The 26736-nt window shown below is 35.2% G+C and overlaps 2 protein-coding genes across 3 annotated transcripts in view; both read left to right on the top strand.

The window, feature by feature from the left end:
• Positions 1-1469: 1469 nt before the first annotated feature.
• Positions 1470-7750, top strand: n4bp2l2 (NEDD4 binding protein 2-like 2). The gene is made up of 6 exons (XM_067365084.1): positions 1470-1586; positions 1917-2905; positions 3841-3965; positions 5574-5662; positions 5916-5992; positions 6324-7750. Exons 2-6 carry the CDS (start codon positions 1917-1919, stop codon positions 6445-6447), a joined length of 1404 nt encoding a protein of 467 aa, XP_067221185.1. The 5' UTR covers positions 1470-1586; the 3' UTR covers positions 6448-7750.
• Positions 7751-8323: 573 nt separating this feature from the next.
• Positions 8324-26736, top strand: part of pds5b (PDS5 cohesin associated factor B) — a 45948-nt gene continuing 27535 nt past the window's right edge. The window contains exons 1-12 of one of the 2 annotated variants that reach the window (XM_067365733.1): positions 8537-8574; positions 9245-9302; positions 14250-14376; positions 17402-17605; positions 18026-18112; positions 18202-18299; positions 20360-20486; positions 21586-21666; positions 22323-22463; positions 24730-24845; positions 24958-25052; positions 26407-26552. In XM_067365733.1, coding sequence (XP_067221834.1) covers positions 14269-14376; positions 17402-17605; positions 18026-18112; positions 18202-18299; positions 20360-20486; positions 21586-21666; positions 22323-22463; positions 24730-24845; positions 24958-25052; positions 26407-26552 — 1203 coding nt within the window. In that variant the 5' untranslated portion in view covers positions 8537-8574; positions 9245-9302; positions 14250-14268. Of the gene's footprint in view, positions 8575-9244; positions 9303-14249; positions 14377-17401; positions 17606-18025; positions 18113-18201; positions 18300-20359; positions 20487-21585; positions 21667-22322; positions 22464-24729; positions 24846-24957; positions 25053-26406; positions 26553-26736 lie in introns of both variants that reach the window. The other variant, XM_067365732.1, reaches the window with a different exon arrangement.

The raw sequence follows: 26736 nt of genomic DNA, 5'->3' as shown, positions 1-26736 counted from the left end.
CAAACTGTCACAAGTGCACATTCTCTATTCAACAGTCTACAACTCTGTAATGAAATAAGATATGAAAATGTAATGAATACAACATATGTGCCCAAGACTTCCTTCTTTCATTTGGTATGACATTTATACCATTGTGATGTATGGTGCTCAGTAAATGTTAGACAGTGTGAAAAGTGTGACAACTTACCCCGCTCTCATCTACTTTAATGGTTGATTAGGGCTTGCGCCTGGTTGGGAACACTGATATAGAGTATATATAGCAAACAATGGTTCTCTATTGCAAGGCTGATAATTTTCTTAATTAGCAAAGCATTTAAGCACTGTCCCAATCACCCAAAATTATACGGTCTCATCCCCCCAAACACAATTTGGACAAAATAAAAAAAACAAGCTAATTCCGAAAATAGAAACATGATATTAACATTTTTTTTACTGATTTTGTAGCAGTGCATCATATTCATGTGGTTAGTTCACCCAAAAATGAAAATTCTGTCATTTATTACTTACCCTCATGCCGTTCAACACCCGTAAGACCTTCGTTCATCTTCAGAACACAAATTGAGATTTTTTTTTTTTTAAATCCGATGACTCCGTGAGGCCTTCATAGGGAGCAATGACATTTTCTCTCTCAAGATCCATAAAGTTACTAAAAACATATTTAAATCGGTTCATGTGAGTACAGTGGTTCAATATTAATATTATAAAGCGACAATAATATTTTTGGTGCGCCAAAAAAAAACAAAATAACGACTTATTTAGTGATGGCCGATTTAAATTCGACACGAATCAGATTCGACAAGCTGATTCATTATGCTCCGATGCTTCCTGAAGCAGTGTTTTGAAATCGGCCATCACTAAATAAGTCGTTATTTCGTTTTTTTTGGTGCACAAAAAAATATTCTATGGAGGCCTACTGAGCCATCGGATTTCAACAAAAATATCTTAATTTGTGTTCCGAAAATAACAAAGGACTTACGGGTGTGAAACGGCATGAGGGTGAGTAATTAATGACAGAATTTTCATTTTTGGGTGAACTAACCCTTTAAAACTACCAAAAGCTTATGTCATTATCCTCTGTTCATGCATTCATGGTCAACTTCCTGTTTGATGCATGCCCCGCCCACCTACATGATGCTAGACCAATGAGGGCATCCCATTTTATTTATGTGGTCTCACAGCTAGGGCTCAGCAAAAAAAACAAAAACCAAAAAATATATATATATATATATATATATATATATATATATATATATATATATATATATATATATATATATATATACTGTATTCTATATATACTGTATTCTATATAGTTATATAGAATAGTCTATATATATATATATATAGTAATAACAGACTTTTTAACGGTACCGTATATGCGTACACAATCATACATTTGTACATTTAAAAAAAATATATATATTTTTTTCTTTTTAAGCGACTTTTATTTTGAAATCTTTCAGTTTCCTCTTTGAGGTATTGTGTATCAGTCGGTTGATTTCCGTCTATGTTACTACGAGATATGTACGTCGATAATCGAAACATTTAATTAACCTTTGTGCTTACAAGTTTTGTCAACACGTCAGGTAAATCTTTTCAGCGCAATTTTAGCGATTTCACAAAAGATCATTCGTAGTATACGTCGTTATTGAAACATGAGCCTGATTATCGAAACTGCCTCTGTGTCGTTTTAAATAGTATTTTTTTTAAATAGTAAAAAAATGGTTGTCAAACAGACCGATATAAACGTCTATACATTCTTATTACTAACCTGTGATCGATACTTAAAATGTTGGCCTGGCTTTGACTAATCTATTCGTCTTTGTACTCAATGAATCTATGAATGTACACAATATTGCTTTACTATGCGATTTTGTATGTCTTTTTTTTAAAGTCAGTTTTGTTTTTCTTTATAGATGCCAAATGTGAACACCAGTAAATCTACTTATCCACCTAACGGTGGAAATGTAGAGGAACCATATAAAACCACACCACAGATTTGCTCAGATGGTGTCAGAGTGACTAACTCATCCAATACTCAAACTGAATTTGCTTATTTACCTGATAAAAGTCATTTCAAGACTCAACAGGATGTCGATCCAGATGGCAGACAACTGCATCCTTCAACACAAATACAAACAGACGCTAATGTGAAAAAAGTTATCGCATGTTCGAAAGAGAGTACAAGCCAAACAGACAGAGATCGTGTCATTAAAAAGTTGGGTGTCACTAGTACTGCATTTATTGGGCCCACTTGTCGCCCCGATTCTTCTATCGAGCAGGAGCTTTGTGAATTTTACAAAGAGCTTGAGGAAGTAGATAAGGTTGATGGCGATGCCAACACCAAATCGGTTGAAGAGCATGGCCTCCATTCATCCAGAAAGCCCAAAAGCAACCTATCAAACAGGACGAACAGTCCTGTTGTTGTAACTGATCACGGCAGAGCCTACAGACCCTACCCAGATCCACATGAACGGAACCAAAACGGGAACCATCCAAAGGGATGGAGACCTCGCTTACAATGGAACATGGATAACTTTGGTGGAGGAGGACATCCGGAGCCATGGTATCCACCTCCACCATGGGTTCATCCAGACCCAAGGATTCAGTTCGTCCCTCCCCCAACCTCTGGAGGTCCAATCATGTATCCTCCAGACACGAGACCTCAGGAGAACTTCCAAGGTTACAATAACAGCAGGGGCCCATGGGAAGGGCCACCATTACCTTCAAACAGATGGCATGAACGTAGCAGTTTCCAGTCACATGAGCATCCTGGATTCTCTGAGGAATATGACACACTATTATCACACTGGCAGCAGCACGATCATGAAAAAGACCAATATCAACATTTGGAGCTCATATTGTTGAGGGGAGTCCCGGGATCTGGAAAATCCTCTTTGGCCAGGTGAGTAAAACTAGGTTGTAGAGAAATTTCTACACTAAATTAGTGGCCAAATGATTGATTAAATACTAGAGGCCTATTACAAGTAATACTTGTATTGATGGTTAAAGGGTTAGTTCACCCAAAAATGAAAATTCTGTCATTTATTATACACCCTCATGTTGTTCCACACCTGTAAGACCTTCGTTCATCTTCACAACACAAATTAAGATATTTTTGTTGAAATCCGTTGGCTCCATGAGGCCTTCATAGGAAGCAATGACATTTCCTCTCTCAAGATCCATAAATGTCCTAAAAATTTATTTAAATCAGTTCATGTGAGTACAGTGGTTCAATATTAATATTATAAAGTGACGAGAATGTTTTTGGTGCGGCAGAAATTTCAAAACACTGTTTCAGGAAGCTTCGGAGCATTATGAATCTTTTGTGTCGAATCATGATTTGGATCGTGTGTCAAACCGCCAAACTGCTGAAATCATGTGACTTTGGCGCTCCGAACCTCTGATTCATTATGCTCAGAATCTTCCTGAAGCAGTGTTTTGAAATCGGCCATCACTATATAGGTCGTTTTTTTGGTGCACAAAAAAATATTATTGTCACTTTATAATATTAATATTGAACCACTGTACTCACATGAACTGATTTAAATATGTTTTTAGGACATTAATGGATCGTGAGAGAGGAAAATGTGATTGCTGGCTATGGAGGCCTCACTGAGCCATCGGATTTCATCAAAAATATCTTAATTTGTGTTCTGAAGATGTCTTATGGGTGTGGAACGGCATTAGGGTAGTAATAAATGACATTATTTTCATTTTTGGGTGAACTAACCATTTAAGTTCTGCTAACATTGTCTCCACAGAATGTTTTGATTAGTTTAGGTATGCTGAGAATTTAAGCTTAACTGATTTTTTAATATTACACTGCATGTCTCTCAGAGAGCTCCTGTCCACTGGTCCCAATGGAGTAATAATGAGCACAGATGACTACTTTTTCCAAGACAGCAGATATGTTTTCGATTCTGCTCTGCTTGGGGATGCACATGACTGGAATCAGAAGAGAGGTGAGGAAAGTCTATATGTTACATCTTTTTATGCATTGGACACTGAAGCATTTTCATCTTACATCTTTAATACTTTTTAATCATATATTATATTATATTACATTATACAATATTTAAAATAAGTATTTTTTAAATAAATAAAATAGATACATTTTAGTTGGGTGACTGGATGAAAATATATCCAGGTATATAATCATAATTATGATTTTTGCCATATTCGAGCAGGCCTACTCAAATGGGCTGTGGGCAAGTAGGTTACTCGATTATGGCAAAAATCATAATTACGATTATTTTTGTCAATATTGAAATCACGACTATTGGTGGGCGATATGATTAAAGTCTTTCAGGATAGGAGTAATTTTAAATATCAGTGAAATTTCTCAATTATCAATACTTCAGCAAAAACTAATACTAGGTTAACTAATGTAAGAAAAAGGTCCTCAAAACAATTACATAAGACAAGTATATGGCTGGCAATATAATAAAAACAAAGAAAATGGATAAATAATATTTAACAGAATGAAAATACAAATTAAATAAAGAGTTTATCAGGAAGATGTACTAACAGTAATAGCCTACAATAAAAAATTAAATAAACAAATGTAAAATAACACTGCATAGGGCCTATGAAACTGCTTAGTCTTACTGTACACATTAAATATAGATCAATTATAGATTAAAACTACATAACTAATTCAGTCCAAATCACTGAGTGTTTTTCCTTATCATTTGTTGTTTGATAATAATTAATGACAGAATGCAGCAGAATTAGGCTGCTGAGAGAGATAATGCACAGATACAATATACTGTTACACATGCATTTTAATTTTCAACTGTGTGTTTACTTAAGACATAACCTACTGTGTTTACATGAAGGCATTCTCCAAAAATGCATTTTGACATTTTTTGCTTGTACGCATTTAGGTGCGTATCCGAAGCCCATTTGCTTATCCCCGTTCCGAGTAGTAGTATTAACATTAAGTGGCGTGGCATCTTACGCACAGAAGCCATTGGCATAAACCGCTGTGGCTTAGTGGCACATCCTGTTGTCATTGGCACATGCCACTATTCACTGGCACGTGCCAACTAAAACTTGTGACGTGCTGAATAATTACGTCCTCTGCCGCTGACAATGTTCTGGAACATGTCGCCGTATATTGTGGCACCTCCAATAACCTAGTGAAACATTCCGCTGTCTGCCGGAGCATTATGCCATTTGTCATTGCTGCAATACAGTAATTTTTAGTAAAAAAACCCCAAAAAAACAAGGATTAAATAATATATATAGATATACAAATACATATAGGCCTAATGCTTTTTTAATTATGAAGAGGCAGGAATTTATATTTATGTATTTAAATTGCTCAATAGTCATGAAAATAATGTTACCGTGCAAAAAAAGTCTTAATATAGCCTTCATGCAAAATATAATTTCTTTTGCTTTTGGGGTCAAATATGACCAGAACATTTTTGTGAGATTCGACCGTTTACAAAATTGTTCAGACAATTTCAAGAATGGAAACTTTTTTGCAAATTTCAGTATTTAATGTTTTGAGAAAGACCATGAAGTGTTGTTTTTTAATTGTTTATGGCTTTGTCATTTCTAAGCTGAACAGGCGATGTTGGAGGGCTGCTCACCTGTTATCATCGACAACACTAATGTCAAAGCCTGGGAGATGAAGCCTTATGTTGAAATGGTGAGTTGGTGTCAGAAATGCTAGGGATTGGAGTGAAAAATCTTTTTGTAAAACACAAGTTAGGCTTTAAACTGGCTCTGGAAACTGTCTGAAACACAACCAACCCCTCATTTATTAGAGGAGTGCTTTAGAACATTTCCATATGTTTGAATCCAGAGGTCTTGTATTACATTACATCACATTTCTCAGGCTATTTGCTAAATGAACTATAAACTAGTAACATATTTAAATTAATTTGTTTTATTTCACACAGGCTTTAAAGAACGGATACAGAGTGGACTTTTTCGAGCCAGATACCCCCTGGAAATATGATCCTGCCGAGTTAGAAAAGTAAGTCTGTTAATAATTTTGGTTCTCATGTCAAGCAAGGAACACAGTGGCTTTTATTAATCACTGAATGAGAGAGACTATTGACTTTGGATCAGGTTTTGGCTTACAGTACAGAGGTTCGGAATTCAGTTGTGTTTAAGTGGATAAAATGTTTTATAGTCTAGGATCAGTGAGTATCTTTCATGTCCTCGTGAAAAAGACCAGCTGACTCTGCTCGGATTAAGAGACAATGTTACTTTCTATTATTTGTTTCATTTATGACCGCTTTGTATAGCAGTCTACTAGAGTTTGGATATCCTGGTAATTTCCTGTCTATTAATTTAATCAACAGGAGGAACAAGCACGGAGTCCCTCGAGAAACAATAGCAAAGATGCTGGATGGTTTCGAGTGGCCGATGAATGTTGACATTGTGATGAATTCTGTGGTGCCTCCCCATAAAAACAAAGGTCATTAACAGGGAACCGATGCCATTAGGCAAAAATGAAATTTTTCGTTTCATCTTTTGGAATATAATAGGTTTATTTTCTTCACTTTTTAATATAATTGATGCAGCTAAAGGTGTTTAGATGACTGTGGTGATTTTAATGTTTCAGTGAAAATTGAGAACAATGCAGATTTTCAAAAATGCTCTGTTTTTTAGATCGAGAATGTCTTTTTAAATAGTATCACTTTCTTTTGTATCTTCTGTACTTATGCTTTAGTGTGCATATGAAAACGTTCTTTGCTGTCCTAGTTTTGCCCATTGTAATATAAAAATGTAAATTTTCTAAATCATCATCACATTGATAATTGTCGACCAATGGTAAGATTTAAGACCATTAGAGTCTGATTAAGCTTTTGACCTTTACACAGTCTGGCACATACAATTAGTGCTGAGCTTCCAGATACATTCCAAGCCAGAATAAATAAAAAAGAATATTATCTGATTCTGTAGTGACATGGAGCAGCACATCCAGTGTGTGTGTTTTTAAGCATTCTCAGTTATTTCACCACCTTGGAATTATAAGGTTCAGTCTGCATTCTGAGCAGTTTTGAGATATTGAGCTTCAAAGTTTTCTTCTGTAGGTAGAACCTTTTTGTTTTCTAAAAAAAGTCCCAAAATTCACACAACTTGAAAACATTACATAATGTAAATGCACTGTCACAGAATAAGAATATGTGAATAACTCAGTTTTGAGAAAAATGTCAGATAGAACCTTATAATTCCAAGGTGAAGATTTTTCAAAAGACCAGCAGCTAATCTCAGGGTTTACATTTCATGGTGTTTTACATAGTTGATGGCTTATGTACAGAACAAGATATCTTTTTCTTAAATGCTTGTTATTTTTTTTAAATAAATGATGTTTTCTGATATGATGCCAATAATTCATTTTTTAAAAAGAATGCACATGGGACATTGCAGTTAGTTGCATGCTTGTCCACTCCGTATTACTTGTGGCATTTATAATGTGGGTTTTTCAAAAAGATTAAAATATTGTTTAAAAAAAGTTTATTTTATATATATATATATATATATATAATTAAATTGCATAATTCTGTTTACTGTTTACCTCTGTCTTACTGTATTTTTGTGTAAAGTGTATTCATTGTATGTATAGTGTATTATTTGTGTATAATTGTAGTTTCTTGTTATGCATTGCTGCTAGGATCAATGCACAAAAGATTTTCACTCCTTGTACACTTGCGTCAATGATGTGACAAAAACAATAAAGTAGGTAGCTGAGCATAAAACATTTTTTACATTATAACATATTATGATTAAACCTTGACTCCTAAAAATCTAGGTTTCATTTTTTAAATGTCAAAGTGCACCAACTTTTAAGAATTACCCCCATTATTTTAGCATTATGTACTAACATTATTAATTTTTTGATCATTTTAATTTGTCCTTTTCATTAGTGTTTATATATATATATATATATATATATATATATATATATATATATATATATATATATATATATATATATATATATATATAGCTTTAATTTTATTTCAAGTTTAGTTTTAGTCTTTTTCTTCTTTAGTCTATTCATTAGGCTACTTCTTAAACTTTATTCTTTATTTTGGTTAGAGTTGCAAGGCAGCATTTCTGATTTTCTAAGTTTAAATTTTTCATTTAATATTTACATTGTTTTATCTCAGCTTAATTTAAATGACCAAACACGTTTTTTTAATAGTTTAGTCAACAGTAACAGCACTGCTGCAGTGCATTGCCGTATCCATCCAATGTGTATGAAGGCGGAGACTGCCTGCTGTCCTCCTCATGACCTATAGATGTCGCTGTTACACCGCGCTCCAGCCTGCTAAGCGACTCAAACGCTCGTTTATGCACTGGCCATTTACATTAATATTATAGCAGTTTATTTATTTTTCTAAACTAATACCGCGAATATAGCCACAAAAAACACAGCCATGCCCTTAAATAAATAAGCTCGAGTGGAGAAGGGAAGTGAAGGGTCTGTATTGAGCGGAGCTGCACTGACTGGTGCAGATAGGGACAAATTGGCGCCATTTTGAAGCCGACAGGAGGATCACAGTGGTGGGAGAAGCGAGTGGAGCGCGCACTTTTTCCAAAAAGGTAAACGACTATTTGATTTTAAATCGCACGCGAATGGAATCGACCTCTGCCGATTGGAGTCTGTTAATGGGAATTGTCATTTCGTTGCTGTTTTAGTAGGTGCTTTTTCCTTTTCGGCGGTTGGTTGTCTATTCTTCTGTTAACCCATGCGAGGGCATCTGACTCTCACTGTCTTTTCCCCAAAATCTGTTTAGTTTTAACTCAAAATCCAAATTTCTCTGACAGTTGTTGTTGGTTTACGTGTAACGTATGCTATCGTGGTCGTTTTCATTGCAAAAGAGGGCCGTGCACTTTTCTGATGCCTCGTGTGTGTGTACATGCATATGAGTGTGTTTGTGTTTTAGCTCTGTTAGCTTAGCTTAGCTGCTCGTAAACCGTTTCAGCCTCTGTTTAAATCTGATTCATAAACCATTTCAGATTTTACTACTGCAGTTTGCATTCATTTTTCTAATGGGTTAATATAGTCAATTGCATGTTGAGATCGGACGTGGTGTTATGCATTGGATCTAGATAGTAACGGAGGAGCTGTAGTGGTGTGCAATGAATTTTAGCCTGTAAACACCCCCTTAGGGGTGTTATCTGGGTTTGCACGGGATAAACCACTGTCAAAGGAATGAAATGACAGCTGATATGTGATCAAAACTGTATTTTGTCCTGGTTGTGGCTTTAGAAAAAGCAGTGAAGGAGCACAAAGACATCAGCCGAGAAAGTCAACCTGCTGTCAGAGTGTAAGCCTCTTTTCCGTGCAAAATTATTGTAAGGCTGAAATTGTGTCTGTAAATGTGTTGCATTGTTTACTAATTGCATGCATAGAGGTGTTGTGAAATGCGTTTGCTGTTTGCAGGGAATGTGAAACACTTGATCCTACCTAGAAATGACAGCTATTTTCACTTCAGCTTGCATTATTAATTTCTTGCATAATTGTGCTGTTATAACTTCATGGATCGCTCTTAGGGGAATGCAGAGGACTCATAATGCATTTATTTGCATTTTGATTAATTTATTCATATTGTTTATTTAAAGAATCCATGATTATTATATGTTGTGTGTGTTTTGAATCAATTCCATTGTTTTTATATATTCTAGCTATCATTGCAGAATAAAAGTACATTTATTATTGAAATTGTTTTGTAAAGTCAAGAATTTTTTGTAGAGGTTAATTTTTCAAGTTTACATGAATGAAAATCTATCACTACAATTTCATTTTAACAATTTATTATGTATGTATGTATATATATATATATATATATATATATAATATTTTATTTTTTTTTTTTTTTTTTTATTTTGGGGCTGTAAACATTGCAAATTATCTAATGGCAGGTTTAAGATAACACATTTTAAATTGACAGTCATTTTCTCTTGGAAAAATTGTGCCAGAATAATAGACCCTTTTCACATTTCTGGGTATCTCAGAAGCAGAAGTTGTCAAAGTTGGGTAAACTTCTATAGTGGTGAATGAGAAAACACATTAAATATATTTTTTGCTCAAATCGCAAAAGAAAAACTCCACAATAGTGTTCTCACAACTTTCAAAAAGAGGGGAAAAAATAGAGAGCAATTGATAATGTCAGTCAGAAGAGAGAAATGTAATTTTTACCATCACTCCCATAGCTGCTGTATTAAGGCAGGAACACACCAAGCTGACGGTCGGCCATTGGGCAGTTTTTGTTCATCGGCCAACTAACGGTGTGTCTTAATTAGGTCTGCACGATTTATCGCGATAAAATCGCATGCGATATGGCAAAGGCTCCGATTATTTAAAGGAGCTCTAAGCGATGTCATGCGTTTTTAGGCCAAAAAATTTTTTGTCACATACAGCAAACATCTCCTTACTGTCTGCTAGCTGCCTGTCCCCTGAACACACTGTAAAAAAACGTTGTCTCTGTAGTTGCCACAAGCTCCGAAAACGGCAACAAAAACAACCTGACGCAGCCTGGACCACGAATCATAATAAACATGCTCCAGCCAATAACCGACAAGAATGATTGGGGGGTGGAGTTTTGGGGTTATGTTTGATGTTTTAATTCGAAGTCTTGATGAATTGTACAATTAGTTTGTTGATAGTAATGCATTCTTTAATGTGAATCATTTAGTAATGGAGGAGGAGGGAGGGTCTAGCTAGCCTCTGTTTTGTTTGACAACACTTCGAATGTCAACAGGAAGTAAATCCACCCAGGATCGCTTGGAGCACCTTTAATGCACAGCTTGTCAGAGCTGTATGGCTCTGTGATCAGTAGTAAATGCTTCTCCATCTGAAAGCCAGAGGGCGCTCTTGCGCAGAAACTCCATATGCCCTGTCGCAGAAGAAGATAACACACATCATATCGCTGTAGCTGAATAAACGAGTTAAACGCTTTGATTGATTAAACATGACTAATAAACACACGACTGCATTATTCTGTGTAAGAAGCCACATCATCACACAGAAAGGTTGCTCAACTGTCGTTATGAAGTGAGTTTGGACTAAAAACATGTTAATAAATGCTTCTCGTGTCTGAAAAGAAGTTTGACGCGTGTTGCTTTTTCAAATGTACATTTATAAGCGACTCTAAGATGGATTAGCATTTGGAGCCATACTTCATTGACAAGCCGCATTAAGAATTGCGTTTAAGCGATAATCGCGTTCAAGTTCAATGTTATTTTTCGTATCGTGCAATATATCGTGCAGCCCTAGTCTCAATCAGCTCCCTAGTTCAGTAGTCAGGGCACTGATCAGGGAGTCGGTCACATTCACTTTCATGATATACTGATTCAGGACCTAGGGAGCTGATTGAGACACAGGGTAAGTTTTCTCCGTGTGTTCGGCTGAAATTGGTCATCTTGGGCCATCTGATCATTCTGATTGGCTGTTTAGCTACTGCCACCTGCTGGTACGGAAAGGCATTTCATCTTACGCAGGCGCAGAACGGACGTGCTACTTAGCTTTCGGCTGTCTAGCGTTGGTTTGGTGTGTCAGAGCAACTTTGGACCCAGATGCTGCCGACGTTAGCCAACCCCACAGTCTGGTTTCATCGCCACTAGTTCGTCGCGTCGGTTTGGTGTGTACTTGCCTTTAGAAACACCTTCACAGCAGCGTTAACTAGTTTTTTGTAATTTGATGCAAAGGTAATATAATACTAAGTATAGTGTTATAAATGTACATATGTTTTTAAAAAAATGAAAATAAAAATGTTGATGACCGTTAAAACGCGTCATCACAGTCTGTGAAAAGGGCCTGTAACTCTTCTTGCGCTGTATATTTTTGGCACTGTATTTTTTATTTTTTTTTTATATTATCAAATGCTTTCTAGAATGAGAATGCCCCTCCCCCTAATACCAGCTAGTTCTGACTATCAATAGCCAGGTTTCCATCCAAGGTTTTGTTTTTTTTGTTTTTTTGCGAAAAAAGGTTACCCAATGGTTTCTCAATTATCGTCACAATCTTTTTTTTTTTTTTTATCGGTTAACTTTAACACACAAATTCTATATTGATACTTCAAATGTTGCAAGAATTATTTTGAAGATACTTTTTGTCTCGTAAAAGGGCTTTGACGCAAATAAATGTTGTGGTGTCACATGACAGAATTTGTCTACACACAGCATCTGTGTTTGTGATGTTGATCACTGTTTCTCTGTAATGTTCAAAGTTGCATTAAATCTATTATATTCATATTATTAAATTGTACATAAACTCATTTTATTACTGTTGGTATTTGGTAAGAAAAAGACAAACATCATTTATCCTTATTTTTGTAATACATTTTTTTTCATGATTACATTACAAAAATCTGATTTTCCTTTTAATACAAGTTAAATTTGAGAAAGTTATTCTAACAAAAATCAAGTTGTGATTGCTAATTGCAACAATATTTTTACAGTGTACAAATAGGCAGCTGTTTCTCACATTATAAAAATAATAGGCCAGCAGAAAAAAATAATACGTGAATATTGATTGATTATCAAGTATTGATCTAAATGGTTTACATAACAAAGTACAAAACAAAGTGACACTTGTTTATAAAATAATATTATGTATAGCCTACGACCCGTTTTTATTTTTGATGACGCTATTTTCCTCATCCATGCATTTGAACTGAAACTTTATTATATTATAATAAAGTACAATAAATATTATAATAAAGGTTTGGTTGAAATCACAAACATGATGCTTTTAAATAAAATAATTTTATAAATACAATTTATTAATATGTAATGTAGTTTTATCTTAAAGAAATGAGGAAAATAAAGTGGGTTGAATCCAAAAAGCTATAAACAAATTTTAAAAATTAAAAAAAAAAGACCCACATCAGTTAAGCTACATATTTAAAGCATAAATAAACAAAATGTTTGTCACAGCTGTATCTGAAGGAAAGGAAGGGGGGAAAAAGGCAACGATTTGATGCTTTTGATCAAACTGATGTTATTTAACTCTGAATTAGGCTATATGTGGCTGCGTCACACCGTGACTGGCTTGCATGTTCAATTGTAGCTTATGTTAAAGATTGCTGCTATATGCAAAGACTGTACCAATCTTTTTTATGAACCCTACATTTTTTTTTAAATGTTAAAATTTGTGTCCAAAGTATGCTTCATCAGATAAAGGCAGTTACATGCAATCCTGTCACACAATCTTCGCCGTTGGCATCTGATATTTCCTATTATTTGCTAATTTAATAATACAATTTGTGAAAATGGTAAGCCGTACACTAGCAAACTTCGAATTGTCTCATTACTCTCTATATTTTAGAAATATTCGAGATCAAGATATGATATAATTTGTGATATACTTGAAATTATGTATGGAAATAGCTCAAGGGCAACATGCGACAATGCATTTTTTTTATGGATGACGTCATTACACACACCATTTTGTTGGTAAAAGGCCAATTGAATGGAAAAAGGCTGGAGATATCAAGTTTCACAAACTTTTTTTTAATGCGTATTTACTTTGTTAATAACAAAACAGTGCAAAAACTAGATAGAAACTTGGCTAATGACAAGTAAAGCATAGTTCATTGTTGTGATGTAAAGGAAAGAGTATTGACCTTTTTAAAAAATTACAAGCAATGCATCTTTCTGCAACTTCTTGTTACATGGAAAATAACTTGGCTTGACGAAGCATTTCATAGTGTCTTTCCTTATTTAATCTTAACTCTTCATTATGCCAGTAGGCTTAATTGTACGGTCTATAACTTCATGAATTATCCACAACATTTATGTAGTTGTATTCATTTTTGACTTGTCTACTTAGATTAGACTGTTTGGTGTTATAATTCATATGTGGGTGTAGTGTTTTAGTTGGATAATCTGGAGAACCTCTGTGCACACCAGCTTGAATTGAAAGTGTAGCATTTCTTTGAATTTAAATGTCTCCGTGGCAATGAAATGCATGAGACTGCTCTTTCTAAAATGTTTTTTTAGAGCCGTCAATATTTAACTATCCACAGGAGGTGAGGTTTAGGCCAGCATCCAGCAATTTTCTAAAAAAAACAAACTGCCTTATGTTTTCTTTTTTGGGGGTGGGGTGGGGTGGGGGGGGGGGGGGTAGTCAAATCTTTATACAGGATCCATTAGATCATTTCTTTAATGGCACATTCTTTTCCAAAAGAGTAATTGATGGAAATTCCCTGTTCATTTATAAGCGTTCTGTGGGCTGACAAATTCGTCTCTTTCTTTTTTTGACACTTTTGCAGCGATCACTGATTGGAGAGCATGGCTCACTCCAAGAATCGAGCCACGGACGGCAAAATCACCTACCCGCCGGGGGTGAAGGAGATCTCCGATAAGATCTCCAAGGAGGAGATGGTTCGGAGACTGAAGGTGAGGAACAATTTGTCATTCATCAAAGTGGAAACAGTTTGATTACTGGTGAAAATGTTTTTCCACCCAATGTAATTACAATGAATAATGGCTACTGAGGCTTGTCTGTACCACTCTTCGGTTAGATATACAATATGTGTACAGGGTATTTCCTGGATCAAAAATGGTCCTCTGTACTGTGTGTATGGATAACCATGTTCGTCTGCCACCACAAAGTACCCTACCAATATGAACTGTGAGCCCAGTACTAACAATAAATCCTAAATAAATGCAGAAACAGTTTATAATATTAACTTATCTAGGCTAGAACTAACAAATTTTTCCCAATCGATTAATCTCTTTTTTCTTTTTTTCTTTTTTTTAGATTAATCGAATAATCTAATTATTAATTAGAATAATTTGAAATTGAAATGTCTAATTATAATAATAATCTAATTATTTACTCTGCTTCATACTACAGTAACGTTAATAATCGCATCCATGAACATGATTTCTTCTAGAGTCCTATCCCAATTCTTTTCCCCCGGCTGTTGAGGTAAAGACCATGTCCCAAGATTCCGCGTTCAAACTTGGTGTCATCAAGCTACGCCTTTGTTTTGAATAGGCCTCTAGTGACTTCTAGCAGACAGAAATCTTACATATTGCACCAATTAATTTAGCAATAAATAATAACTGTAACTAATCTATGTATGAAATTGTACATAATGAAACTATTTATGACAAAAGATAATGTTTATGGAGTGTAGGCCTAATTAGGAAAGGTGTATACTATGGCTGCGGTCATAGCCACTTTTTAGGATTTACAACAGCAATTGCCGGCAAGCGAGAATCCTGAAATGTTTTGTACATTAAGGAAATTAAAGCAGCCTTGCACCCACTGCAGTTTGTATAAAACTGAATGCTGTATGAACGCAGCTGTATTAAGCTCAAAATATGGCACTAAAAAAATCACTGTAATAGTCCAAATACTTGTGCTGCCGTCTCGTCGTTTTGACGTAGGAGAGCCCCAGGATGTTTTCTTTTCAGATGCTACTGCATTCAAGTTGTGCTGCCTATGCCATTTCAGTTTTACAGAGCATGCAGAGCACCATTTTATTTGGTCTCTGTTTAAAAAATGTACACACTTTAGATTCGGCTCAATATGTAATGACGGCTGATTTTCAGCATACCCAAGAGTCTGAGCCGCTCGGGGATGACCATAAACCGTGCAATGAATCAACGCATTCCACGCATATTGACTAATTCACGTAATCTATAACATTGATGTGTCATTCCAGCCCTAAACTTATTCTATTTATTCATGGCAGGGCTTGAATTTAATTTTGGAAAATAGGGGGGAATTCCCCCTTCTGGGAGGATTTTTTTTAATTTGAAGGGGGAGTGTATATGTATGTATATACAAATAATTATTTATATTTATTGGAGTTTGCAGCAGCATTAAACCAACTCACACACCCGTAGGTTCTCAGAGCACTTAACTGCACTTTCGGCAAAGCCCTGTGTGCAAACGGAACCGGACTGGACAACTAGTTAACGTCATTCAGTGCGAGAGAGCCGCATTGGCGTTCATTAACTGAACGTTCATTAACTTGCACGGCATAGGATCCAGTCACTGTTCCATCAGTGCTGCTTTAAAACCTCAATACTTTCAGAAGGTTTTAAATCTGGGGACAGAAAAACTGCAATATTGCTTAATTAAACTTTAAAAGGCTAGGATTTGATTAATGAAAATGCCAGCACTGCATGTTTCAAAGAATAGACCGGTGATGTTGTTGCGTGCTTGTGCTTTTAGAGCAGTTTGCAATCACCAAATAGCTCACATTTATGCCAAGTGATTATTTTGATCTTCTGCTGATGAATAATAAATATATTGTGTAATTTATGTTATTTATAACATGGAACAACTCGCATTTCGTCCGGAAATGTTTTGATGGCATTTTCTTTTACGCTAGTGTGTCTCAAAATGAGGCAGAGGTGGTAAAATCCTTGGTCTGAAAATTTTGTACATTTTTAAAGATAAATTCATTAATCTGGTGAGCTCCGACTCATGTTCAGTGTTCCAGAGAAAGCCAGAGGGCAACAACAATAAACAGAAGGTTGAAATGCTTTTGTTTGATTAAACATGACTAACAAGCACACAAATTCAACAAAATATGGTTTGTCTGAATTCTTCAAGCCTTCTCAGGTATTTTCATGATAATAAAGTATATTTATACTTCAATGCTAATCGACATAGCCTTTTTCACTGTATAGAATTCTATGAAATATGTTGTGTGCCTTATTTAGTGTAAGAAGCCACATCATCTCACAGAAGGATGTTATTTCAAACACTCAGCTGATGTTATGAATTGAATTTGGTGTAAAAACATGTTATTGAATGTTGTCTTTTGTTGGACCAGAGGTTCATAAATCCTTTTCATATTTGGAAAAATGTTTGAAGCACGTTATAAGCAACTCAAACTCGCAGTGCTTTCTGATGGAACAGCTTTTACTACTGATCACAGAGCCGTGCTTCACTGACAAGCTGCACATAAAATAAAACGTCTTTGCGATTTCATAATCGCACTAAGCCAGTTTAAGCGTGATTTCTAATTAAATTCAATTAATTGTGCACCCTAATTTTTACTTATCGTTAGTTTTACTTAACAACATCAACACTGCAAATAATCAGAATAATTATTAATTTGAAATTCTCATTAGGAATTTTGGTGAGTTGTTCCAGATGTTTTTCCTTGGATATTTTATCAGAAATATTTTGTGCAGATCTCTTCATATTCAGATTTGTTCAACTGAAACCTCAGCTGAAATTTTATCAGACAGAATTAAATGATAATTTTTCAGCTCGTATTTCAAGACGTTTTTACAGCTTGTAGATACAGTTTCCTCCCTCTGTGGCTTTGTCACTTATGTCTATTTTTAAGTAGGACTGCCAAGTGAAAGTATGTTTCCCATTAGATTGTCTTACATCACACTTTTAGTTGGATGTGTGGTTGACACGCGACTCTATGGTGTTTTTCAACCTCAGATGGTGGTGAAAACCTTCATGGACATGGACCAGGACTCAGAGGAGGAGAAGGAACTCTATCTGAACTTGGCCTTGCATCTCGCCTCAGATTTTTTCCTCAAACACCCAGACAAAGATGTCAGACTGCTCGTGGCCTGCTGTCTTGCAGATATATTTCGCATCTACGCCCCCGAGGCACCGTACACATCACCTGATAAACTTAAGGTTGGAAAACTCAGTCTATTGAATGCCATGCTAGTTCTTGCATATGTCAGTGAAGAACTATAAATGTTTACATCCGTAATTACATTTTATTTTCCCACCATGCTGGCTGCCATGTTGCGATTACATGACCAGTATACTGAGTACTAAGTCTTTTTTGGCCCCATTAAGTAAAAATTTGGTTTATTTTTAGGAAAAAAAATATTTGATTGTTCTGGTATGTGTTAAAACTGAACATTTTCAGGGTGATATTGAGAGTGTGTGCATGTGTCTGTTTTTCTTCACCTTAAACAAAAGACAGCAACGGATCGAGTTGTTCTGCAGAAAATACTAAAATAACACTGCGGTCTCTTATGCATTGTGAAGTCTTGCCTTTGCAGGTGCTTAAAATATTTAAACTGTCTGCTCTTCTTTTCCACTCAGGATATTTTTATGTTCATAACTCGACAGCTGAAAGGGTTGGAGGACACCAAAAGTGCCCAGTTTAATCGATATTTTTATCTACTGGAGGTATGGCACCCAACTAATACACTCTGAAGCAAGGTCTTAATGGTTTTTCAACCAGTATCTGACCTTGTCTTTCCCCTCTGGCTCCCTAGAACATCGCTTGGGTGAAGTCCTACAACATCTGCTTTGAATTGGAGGACAGTAATGAGATCTTTACTCAGCTCTATAGAACGCTGTTTCAAGTGATCAAGTGAGTCTGTTGTTCATGTCTATCCACTGAAGCATTCAATAGAGTAAAAAATTGTATCAGTATTTTTCTTTGTGTTTGGGGGTATATGGGTTTTTGTCTCATATTTATATCATATGATATAGTTCAGCGATGTCACACAAGTAATGAGTAAATATCATGTTTTTATCCTGAATAGCACGAATCCTGAATGTGCTGTTTTTATCCTGAATAGCACGAGTGCAAATGTGATATTGATTTTATACAAATATAATTAATATTATATTTTAGGTACAATATTGTCTGTTTTTGCTCAGTTTTGCCAACAAAAATGTTATCTATAAAGCCTCTGCAGAACTATTGTGCATCTCTGAGCAACACACAGCGGTGTTTTATTTTTGAATGAATCCATGTTTTGAATGAATCGGTTGAAGTGATGATTCAATGGCCCATTCATAAAGAGAGCCATTTACAGTACTTTGTTCTTGAATAAATCAGCCGTCTGACTAATCAAATGAATGACTCAGTGGCTACGTCTGAAAACTTAGGCAGCTTACTTGTTGCTTTGCTACTTTATCAGGCAATGACTTTGCAGGCAGTGTTTTCACATGAAGTTACTCATGAAACTGATTTCGGACAGACTTCTGAGGCGGCATAATGGTTTGATGATCCCCAGCAAAATAGAGAGAGCTTTGGTGAAAACTAAGCAAATATTTAATTGCTACAATAGTAATTTCTCACTAGAAATGACATAAGTGGAAAATATTGGTAAAAAATGTCCATTTAAACAAACTGACCACCAACTACAACTTTAAGATGCCATCTTTTTTTTTTTTTTTTTTTTGCAAAACTGGATTGTGGGATATCAAAGGTGGTGAAGGATGCATTTATGCTGCCTTCAAAAATCAATCAGGAGACAGAAAGTGAAGCTAACATTGGATTTGAACGTGCCTTGATGCCTTCCTACCCTGGAATGCATTCTCTTGAAGGCAGCATTTTTCAGCTTTCAGACACAGCCAATGACTTTCTAATTAAGACACACTTTGCTGCCACATACTGGCAGTTTTAGTTTCTCATTTAGAGTATCATTTCCTCATGTCATTTCAAATCTGTATGACTTTTTCTTTTGCAGAACATAAAAGAAAATACTTTTGAAGAATGTTAACTGACTGTTTTGGTTACCATTGTCTTCCATTGTATGAACAAAAATATACTGAGATATTTCTCAAATAATCTTCTTTTATGTTCCACAGAAGAAAATCATACAAGTTAGAAATGACATAAGGCAGAGTAAATGACAGAATTTTCATTTTTGGGTGAACTAATCTATCCCTTTTAATAGGTTTTTTATTATGAGTAACGAGCGCAATATCACGAGTGCTGTTTTTGTCCTGAAAAGCACGAGTGCACTAATACCCATTTAACACCCATTAATCTCATGGCATTATTTATGCAATTGTATTTTCAGTGTAAATGCATTCATGCCACCTCTGAGCTTCAATAAACAGTCTGTAAATATATCTAAATGCCAATTCAGATGCAGCTTCTGAAAAAAAAAAAAAAATCTTTTTTAATTAGGATTAATTATATGACCTAATAATTTTTGTATTCCTGTAATAGTGCTGTCATTTGGTTAGACTGTGCAACATTGAATCTTGCAGTAAAGCACCTCCTTATTTTTTGCTATTTTCTGTTTGAAATTCAAATGTGAAGCTGCAGCCTATTTGTTATGTCCTAATGAGCTGTCAGCCTCCTGCTTGCCGATATTATTTTATTATTTCCCCGCGTTCGGTCAGATGACAATGATGTGTGCGAATCCCAGGTGGAAACCCTTCATTGCATGTGTGCTATAAAGGCTGCATATGGGGGCGATTCAGCTCAGCCACTGATGTTCACTCAGTCGGAAATGTCCTCTATGCGCGGGACACTGCAGCACTCGGCTCTCATGTGTAAATGGAAAAACCTTGAAGTGTTTCTGTTTTCTTTGCCCCATTGAGCTTGCTTCTCATCTTGCACTCCACTTTGATTGCCTGGTGCACCTGATTTTAGGTCAGTTCTTGTTTACCGTGATGTTTTTCTTTTAGCAATGGACACAACCAGAAAGTCCACATGCATATGGTGGATCTCATGAGCTCAATTGTCTGTGAGGGTGACTCTGTCTCACAGGAACTCCTGGATACTGTTCTGGTTAACCTGGTCCCAGCACACAAGGTAACTTGAATCTCACATATAGAGAGAGAGACAGAGAGATAGACAGGGCAGTATGTTGTTTGTGTTGCTTGGCCTATAATTGCATGTCTATAATACTGTATTAATGTGTTTACATAATTTGTTTCATGCATTGCAAAGCCATTTAAAAAGTCATTACATATGAACAGAGTCATGTACTTTTACATTACATTTTAATTTTACATAATGAATTTTACTGTGGATGACACAATGCTTTTAGCAGAACTTAAGCTTCTTGGTTTTAGTTTTGTTTGAAGTTAACTTAATATTTTTTGTTTAATGCATATTAGCATGTAAGTTTTTATATTATGTTGGTATTTGTTTTTACTGTCTTTTAATATTATAATATTTATATAAAGAAAATGAAGCTTATTAAATAATTTCCATGTCAATTAAGCACACTTCACCCTAAATAGTTTTCAGTGTTGATTTGATTATGGTTTACTTTAAAACAGTAATTCTGAAATTTAATTAAAGTCAGTACAAAAATACTACTATAATGTGTAATTGCTTTACAATGTACATTTTTTATATATATATATATATGTATATATATGTATATATATGTATATATATGTATGTATATATATATATATATATATATATATATATATATATATATATATATATATATATATATATATATATATATATATATATATATATATATATATATATATATATATATATATATATATATATATATATATATATATATATATATATATATATATATATATATATATATATATACACATATATATATATATATATATATACACATATATACATATACATTTTGGCAGTACAATAAATTGAGAGAATGAAATGTGCTTAATTATAAATTAATCTTAATGACCCTTATAATAGGTTTCTATTTTTAAGCAAAATATGAATTATTTACAGAAAAACAAAAAAACATTGCAAGATATAAAATAATCTTAATGACCCTTTAATTATATTTGTTTGTTTTGGGGATAAAATAAGGCCAGAACAGGTTCTTGACAGGTGTCATGAAATTGACACACATACCTGTCATTATAGGTAATTAATTATTACTTTCCTCCATCTTGTCTTGCAGAATCTCAACAAGCAAGCGTATGATCTGGCCAAAGCATTGCTGAAGAGAACCGCTCAGGCCATAGAGCCATACATTACCAACGTGAGTAAACGTGATTTATGATAGCTAACTTTGCATAGAACGTATGCCCTACCTCTTGTCGGCTGTGCCATAATCATGCTGACTTACAAGGGTGTGAGAAAGTTCTTCTCATTTATTTAAATTGTGAATAATCCCTAATGAACATCCATGATTTGACTCCAGCCCTTTCGCTTTCAAAAACTCGTTGAGGCTTACAACATTAACCGGAGATCAAGAGTGCCTCTCCACGCTCAAACAGCATGTTGAGCTTAAACACATTCATCAGTAACACCCGCAGGAGCATGCAGCGCTGTTAAGCTGTGAACCTTATTCCCTGCAGTGCTCATTAAAAGTGCCAGAGATGGTGAGAATAAGTGTGGAGGTCCTTACCAGAAAAGAATCCTTCTCAATAACTCTAATAGATCTGAAAGCCCTGATTTTCTTTCTATTCCGTACATCTGCGCTTTGTTGGAGAAAGCCCTTCCTGCCCAAAGATGAAGCCACTTACTTTTTTGTTTTGATCTAATACCAGCTTCCTCAGACTAATCTCTAATCAACGCCATGTTAAGAGCTGCTGCCAGACGGATATGCAGTGAGTTTAAAGGGGTACCGTTTTCCAGTGCAGCGTGGTAGACGTTGATGGATGCGAGTGTGTGATGTGCAGTTTGGTGTCTCAGTTCTTTAACCAGGTGCTGATGCTGGGGAAGACTTCAGTCAGTGATCTGTCGGAACATGTCTTCGACCTAATCCTGGAGCTCTACAACATCGACAGCCATCTACTGCTGTCCGTCCTGCCACAGCTGGAATTCAAGCTCAAGGTAAGATTGCTTGTTAATGGTGTGTGGCATTTTTGGGGATCTCAGATAAAACTGGCTGTCTGTGCCTTGAGGTCTTTTTGCTTATCTATAAAAATGTATAATTGATTTGTTTGTGGTGACAGACTGACATAGACTGATATTTGGCCGTTTTTGAGTTTTTCAAAAGTTGTATTTCCCTCAGTTACAAAATCTGACGACAGCCGTTATAAATGCCGGTTTTCTGTTTTCAAATTATTTTAGTGAAATAGTGTGCAACGAAATAAGCATTTCTTACTTTTTATTTTGGTTTTGGATTTCGTTTATTATTACTATAGTATAATAATAATTTACTAAGTGTAAAATTATTAAACATTTATATTAGTCAGTGCCCCCTTAACTTAGGCATTGAAAAATAACTTTTTTTTTTTTTGGGCTCAGTGTCTGGTCTTCTTTTGTTTATTATTGTTGTTGTTGCTATTATTAAGATTTTTATTATTATCATTATCATTAGAAGTAGTAGTAAATTAGTTTATTTTAAAAAGTCTTACATATATTATGTCAGCTTTTGGCTTCTGCTTTCTTGGTATTGGCCATTGAGAAAACACCTAATGATTTATAATATAATATAATATAATTAATATAATATAATATTAGATAAGATAATCTGGCTTCATTTAAAAACTGAGGCTGCTATCAGTGTTAATATGTCAAGAGCAGTGTGGCTGATGGCTTATATACACACCATACAATAGCTAATAAATACACAAACTTGCTGCTCAATTTTTACATACAGACACATTTTACTCTATTTACTGAAAAAACTGACAAATATTTGAAGCCATTTATTACGGGTGTAACGATACACCGTTATATCAAGATATTGTGATATAAAAATACGACGATATGTATCGTTGATGTAAACGATATGATTTGTGATATAGAGTTAATTTTATTCAAGGCTCATCTTACTGTATTTATAAGGTATAATTCACCCCAAAATGTAAATTCTGCCATTTACTCATCCTCATGTCATTTCAAACCTAGAAGATTTTCATTCAACTTCCAAACACAAATTAAGATTTTTTTTTTTTTTATGATACTTGAGAGATTTCTCTCCCTCCATTTTTAAAGTCCATTCCTCTAAAACTTAAAAGATCCAAAAAATGTCATAAAGGCATTATAAAAAAATCTAATCCAAAGTCATCTAATCCAAATCGAAGTCTTCTGAGGAGACAAGATGGCTTTATATGATGAACAGATTTACAACAACGCCCATACTGTGGTAAACGCTGGCGTTCAAATACTTGCGTGACACGCGAAAACGACATGAGAGTTCAGTATCGCAATTGGCATCGAACTGCGAAGAGTGTATCATTACACCCCTATTATTTATTGACAGTCTTGTTAGATTAGGACAAAGTTGAACTACTAAATCTTTCTTTTCCCTTCTAATGTCATGCTGGTTATTGGTCTAGTTTTGGATGGATATCTGGCTGCATCTAAGATTGCATCTTACCCCTGTAATGAGACCTTTATTGAGCCTTTAGGACATCTTTGATAGCTCATGATTTACATCTCACAACCCCTTGGAAGCAGTACCTTGTTTATGACTTTTCTTGTGGCCTCTGCGAGTAAAAAAAACCCTCTTCAAAACCTTGTGTGTATTAACTGTGGTCAGAACCTGATTACATATGGAGAAGCGTTTTAATTGCCAAATAAATTCTGCCTTCAGTGGTTTACCTGAGAATAAGTGTGTTATTCACACAAATGGGGAAACTCAGCTCAGTTGTTTGTGAGTTAACTGGAAGTTAATAGAAACCAACAACCTTTAAGCATTTAAAATCCACATCTAATAAATGGATATGACATTCCCGAGCGAAAAGATGCTGACGTGCTGCATGAAAATGATTACACTTCAGCCGAGTCAACGATCCTTTCTTTCATTTTCTTTCACATGAGGTTTAATCCAGCGTGGCCTGAAAGCACAGCATTTTTCAAAAACTAGCAAAGGCGATTACTTTCTTTTGTGTTGGCTATGTTATTAAACTTGTATACATTGACAAAAGCAGGCTGAGTTTGCGATTAGCGTTTGAATGAATGTTATCGGTCTGTTAGGAGCTTGTTGTTCCATGTACCGTATTTGACGTCATGCCTTTATTCTTTTGTTTTTATGCAAAGCACAATGACGACAAGGCTAAATGGGTTCATTCATTTTTTTTTTTAATTAATGGCCACGGGCCTCGCTTTCTGCAGTTATATCACTGGGAAACCCTCGTGTGTTTTGTAGAGCAACGATAACGACGAACGCCTGCAAGTTGTGAAGCTCCTGGCCAAGATGTTTGGTGCGAAGGATTCAGAGCTCGCTTCACAGAACAAACCTCTCTGGCAGTGCTACCTTGGGAGGTACAGCTCACGCACCACACATCCAATTACCTGATTCTTTCTCTACACAAACTGATAAACATTTCAACAGCAAGACGAAGCTGTATGATTTTTACCATCTGTGTTTCCTTAGGTTTAATGACATCCACGTCCCTGTTCGACTGGAATGTGTGAAGTTTGCCAGCCATTGCTTGATGAACCATCCAGACCTGGCAAAAGATCTCACTGGTACAAACTGTTCCCAAACTAACTTTCACTGATCCTTTTATTTCACAAATGAGCATAAAAGCCAACATGAAGCTGAAATGGAACCCCTTTAATTTAAAACATTTTGCATGATTCATCAGTGCATGTTGTTCCAATGAGGGGGGAAAAAATTAAATATAATAATAAAAAAAAAAAAATCCACTTTTTACAATATATTGAATATATTTAAAGGTGCCCTAGAACTTTTTTTTTAAAAGATGTAATATAAGTCTAAGTTGTCCCCTGAATGTGTCTGTGAAGTTTCAGCTCAAAATTTTTTTTTTTTATTCATTTTTTCATTTTGGGGCATCATTATAAATGAGCCAATTCAGGGCTACTGGCCCTTTAATTCTCGTGCTCCACGCCCACGGAGTGCATAAACAAAGTTCACACAGCTAATATAACCCTCAGATGGATCTTTACAAAGTGTCCGTCATGCATGCGTCGGATTATGTGAGTATTGTATACTGTTATATTGTTTACATTTGATTCTGAATGAGTTTGAGGCTATGCTGCGTGGCTAACGGCTAATGCTACACTGTTGGAGAGATTTTTAAAGAATGAAGTTGTTTATGAATTATACAGACTGCAAGTGTTTAATAATGAAAATAGTGACTGCTCTTGTCTCTGTGAATACAGTAAGAAACGATGGTAACTTTAACCACATTTAACAGTACATTAGCAACATGCTAATGAAACATTTAGAAAGACAATTTACAAATATCACTAAAAATATCATGATATCATGAATCATGTCAGTTATTATTGCTCCATCTGCCATTTTTCGCTGTTGTTCTTGCTTGCTTACCTAGTCTGTTGATTCACCTCTGCACAGATCCAGACGTTAATGGCTGCCCTTGTCTAATGCCTTTCATAATGTTGGGAACATGGGCTGGCATATGCAAATATTGGGGGCATACACCCCGACTGTTACGTAACAGTCAGTGTTATGTTGAGATTCGCCTGTTCTTCGGAGGTCTTTTAAACAAATGAGATTTATATAAGGAGGAAACAATGGAGTTTGAGACTCACTGTATGTCATTTCCATGTACTGAACTCTTGTTATTTGACTATGCCAAGATAAATTCAATTTTTCATTCGAGGGCACCTTTAATATATTTTTATATAAAGTTGTATCTATCTAGAGTTTTTTTTTTAAATATATTTTAATAAGCATTTTGAATACACATATGTATTTGTTAATTAAATGTCTTTTAAATTTCACTTAAATGTATTGAAATATATTTTATTATATTGAATGCATCACACAATGCAAGGAAAATTATGCAAATAAACATTAAACCAAATTGTGCATGTCATTCTTTTTCTTCTGTAGAGTATTTGAAAGTAAGGTCACATGACCCAGAGGAGGCGATTCGACACGACGTCATTGTGTCCATTGTGACTGCTTCCAAAAAGGACCTCTCTCTCGTCAATGATCACCTGCTGAACTTTGTGAGGGAGAGGACTTTAGATAAGCGGGTAAGTGCCAGGCTGTCTTTATGCTTGTTTGTTTGCTGTCTCCTAAACATTCTTTATTAGTGCTGCAGTCATTTTATTTCATGCATAATATCCGAGGGCCTTTTCTCCCATTAGTACCCCAAATGAACCAGAGACTTTGACATCACTGCATTCAGGGCAGAGCCAGGCTGGAATACATTAGCTT

The sequence above is a fragment of the Chanodichthys erythropterus genome, chromosome 17 (assembly GCF_024489055.1).
Source record: "Chanodichthys erythropterus isolate Z2021 chromosome 17, ASM2448905v1, whole genome shotgun sequence".
Lineage (NCBI taxonomy): Eukaryota > Metazoa > Chordata > Actinopteri > Cypriniformes > Xenocyprididae > Chanodichthys > Chanodichthys erythropterus.
This window is presented reverse-complemented; position numbering and strand designations above follow the sequence as displayed.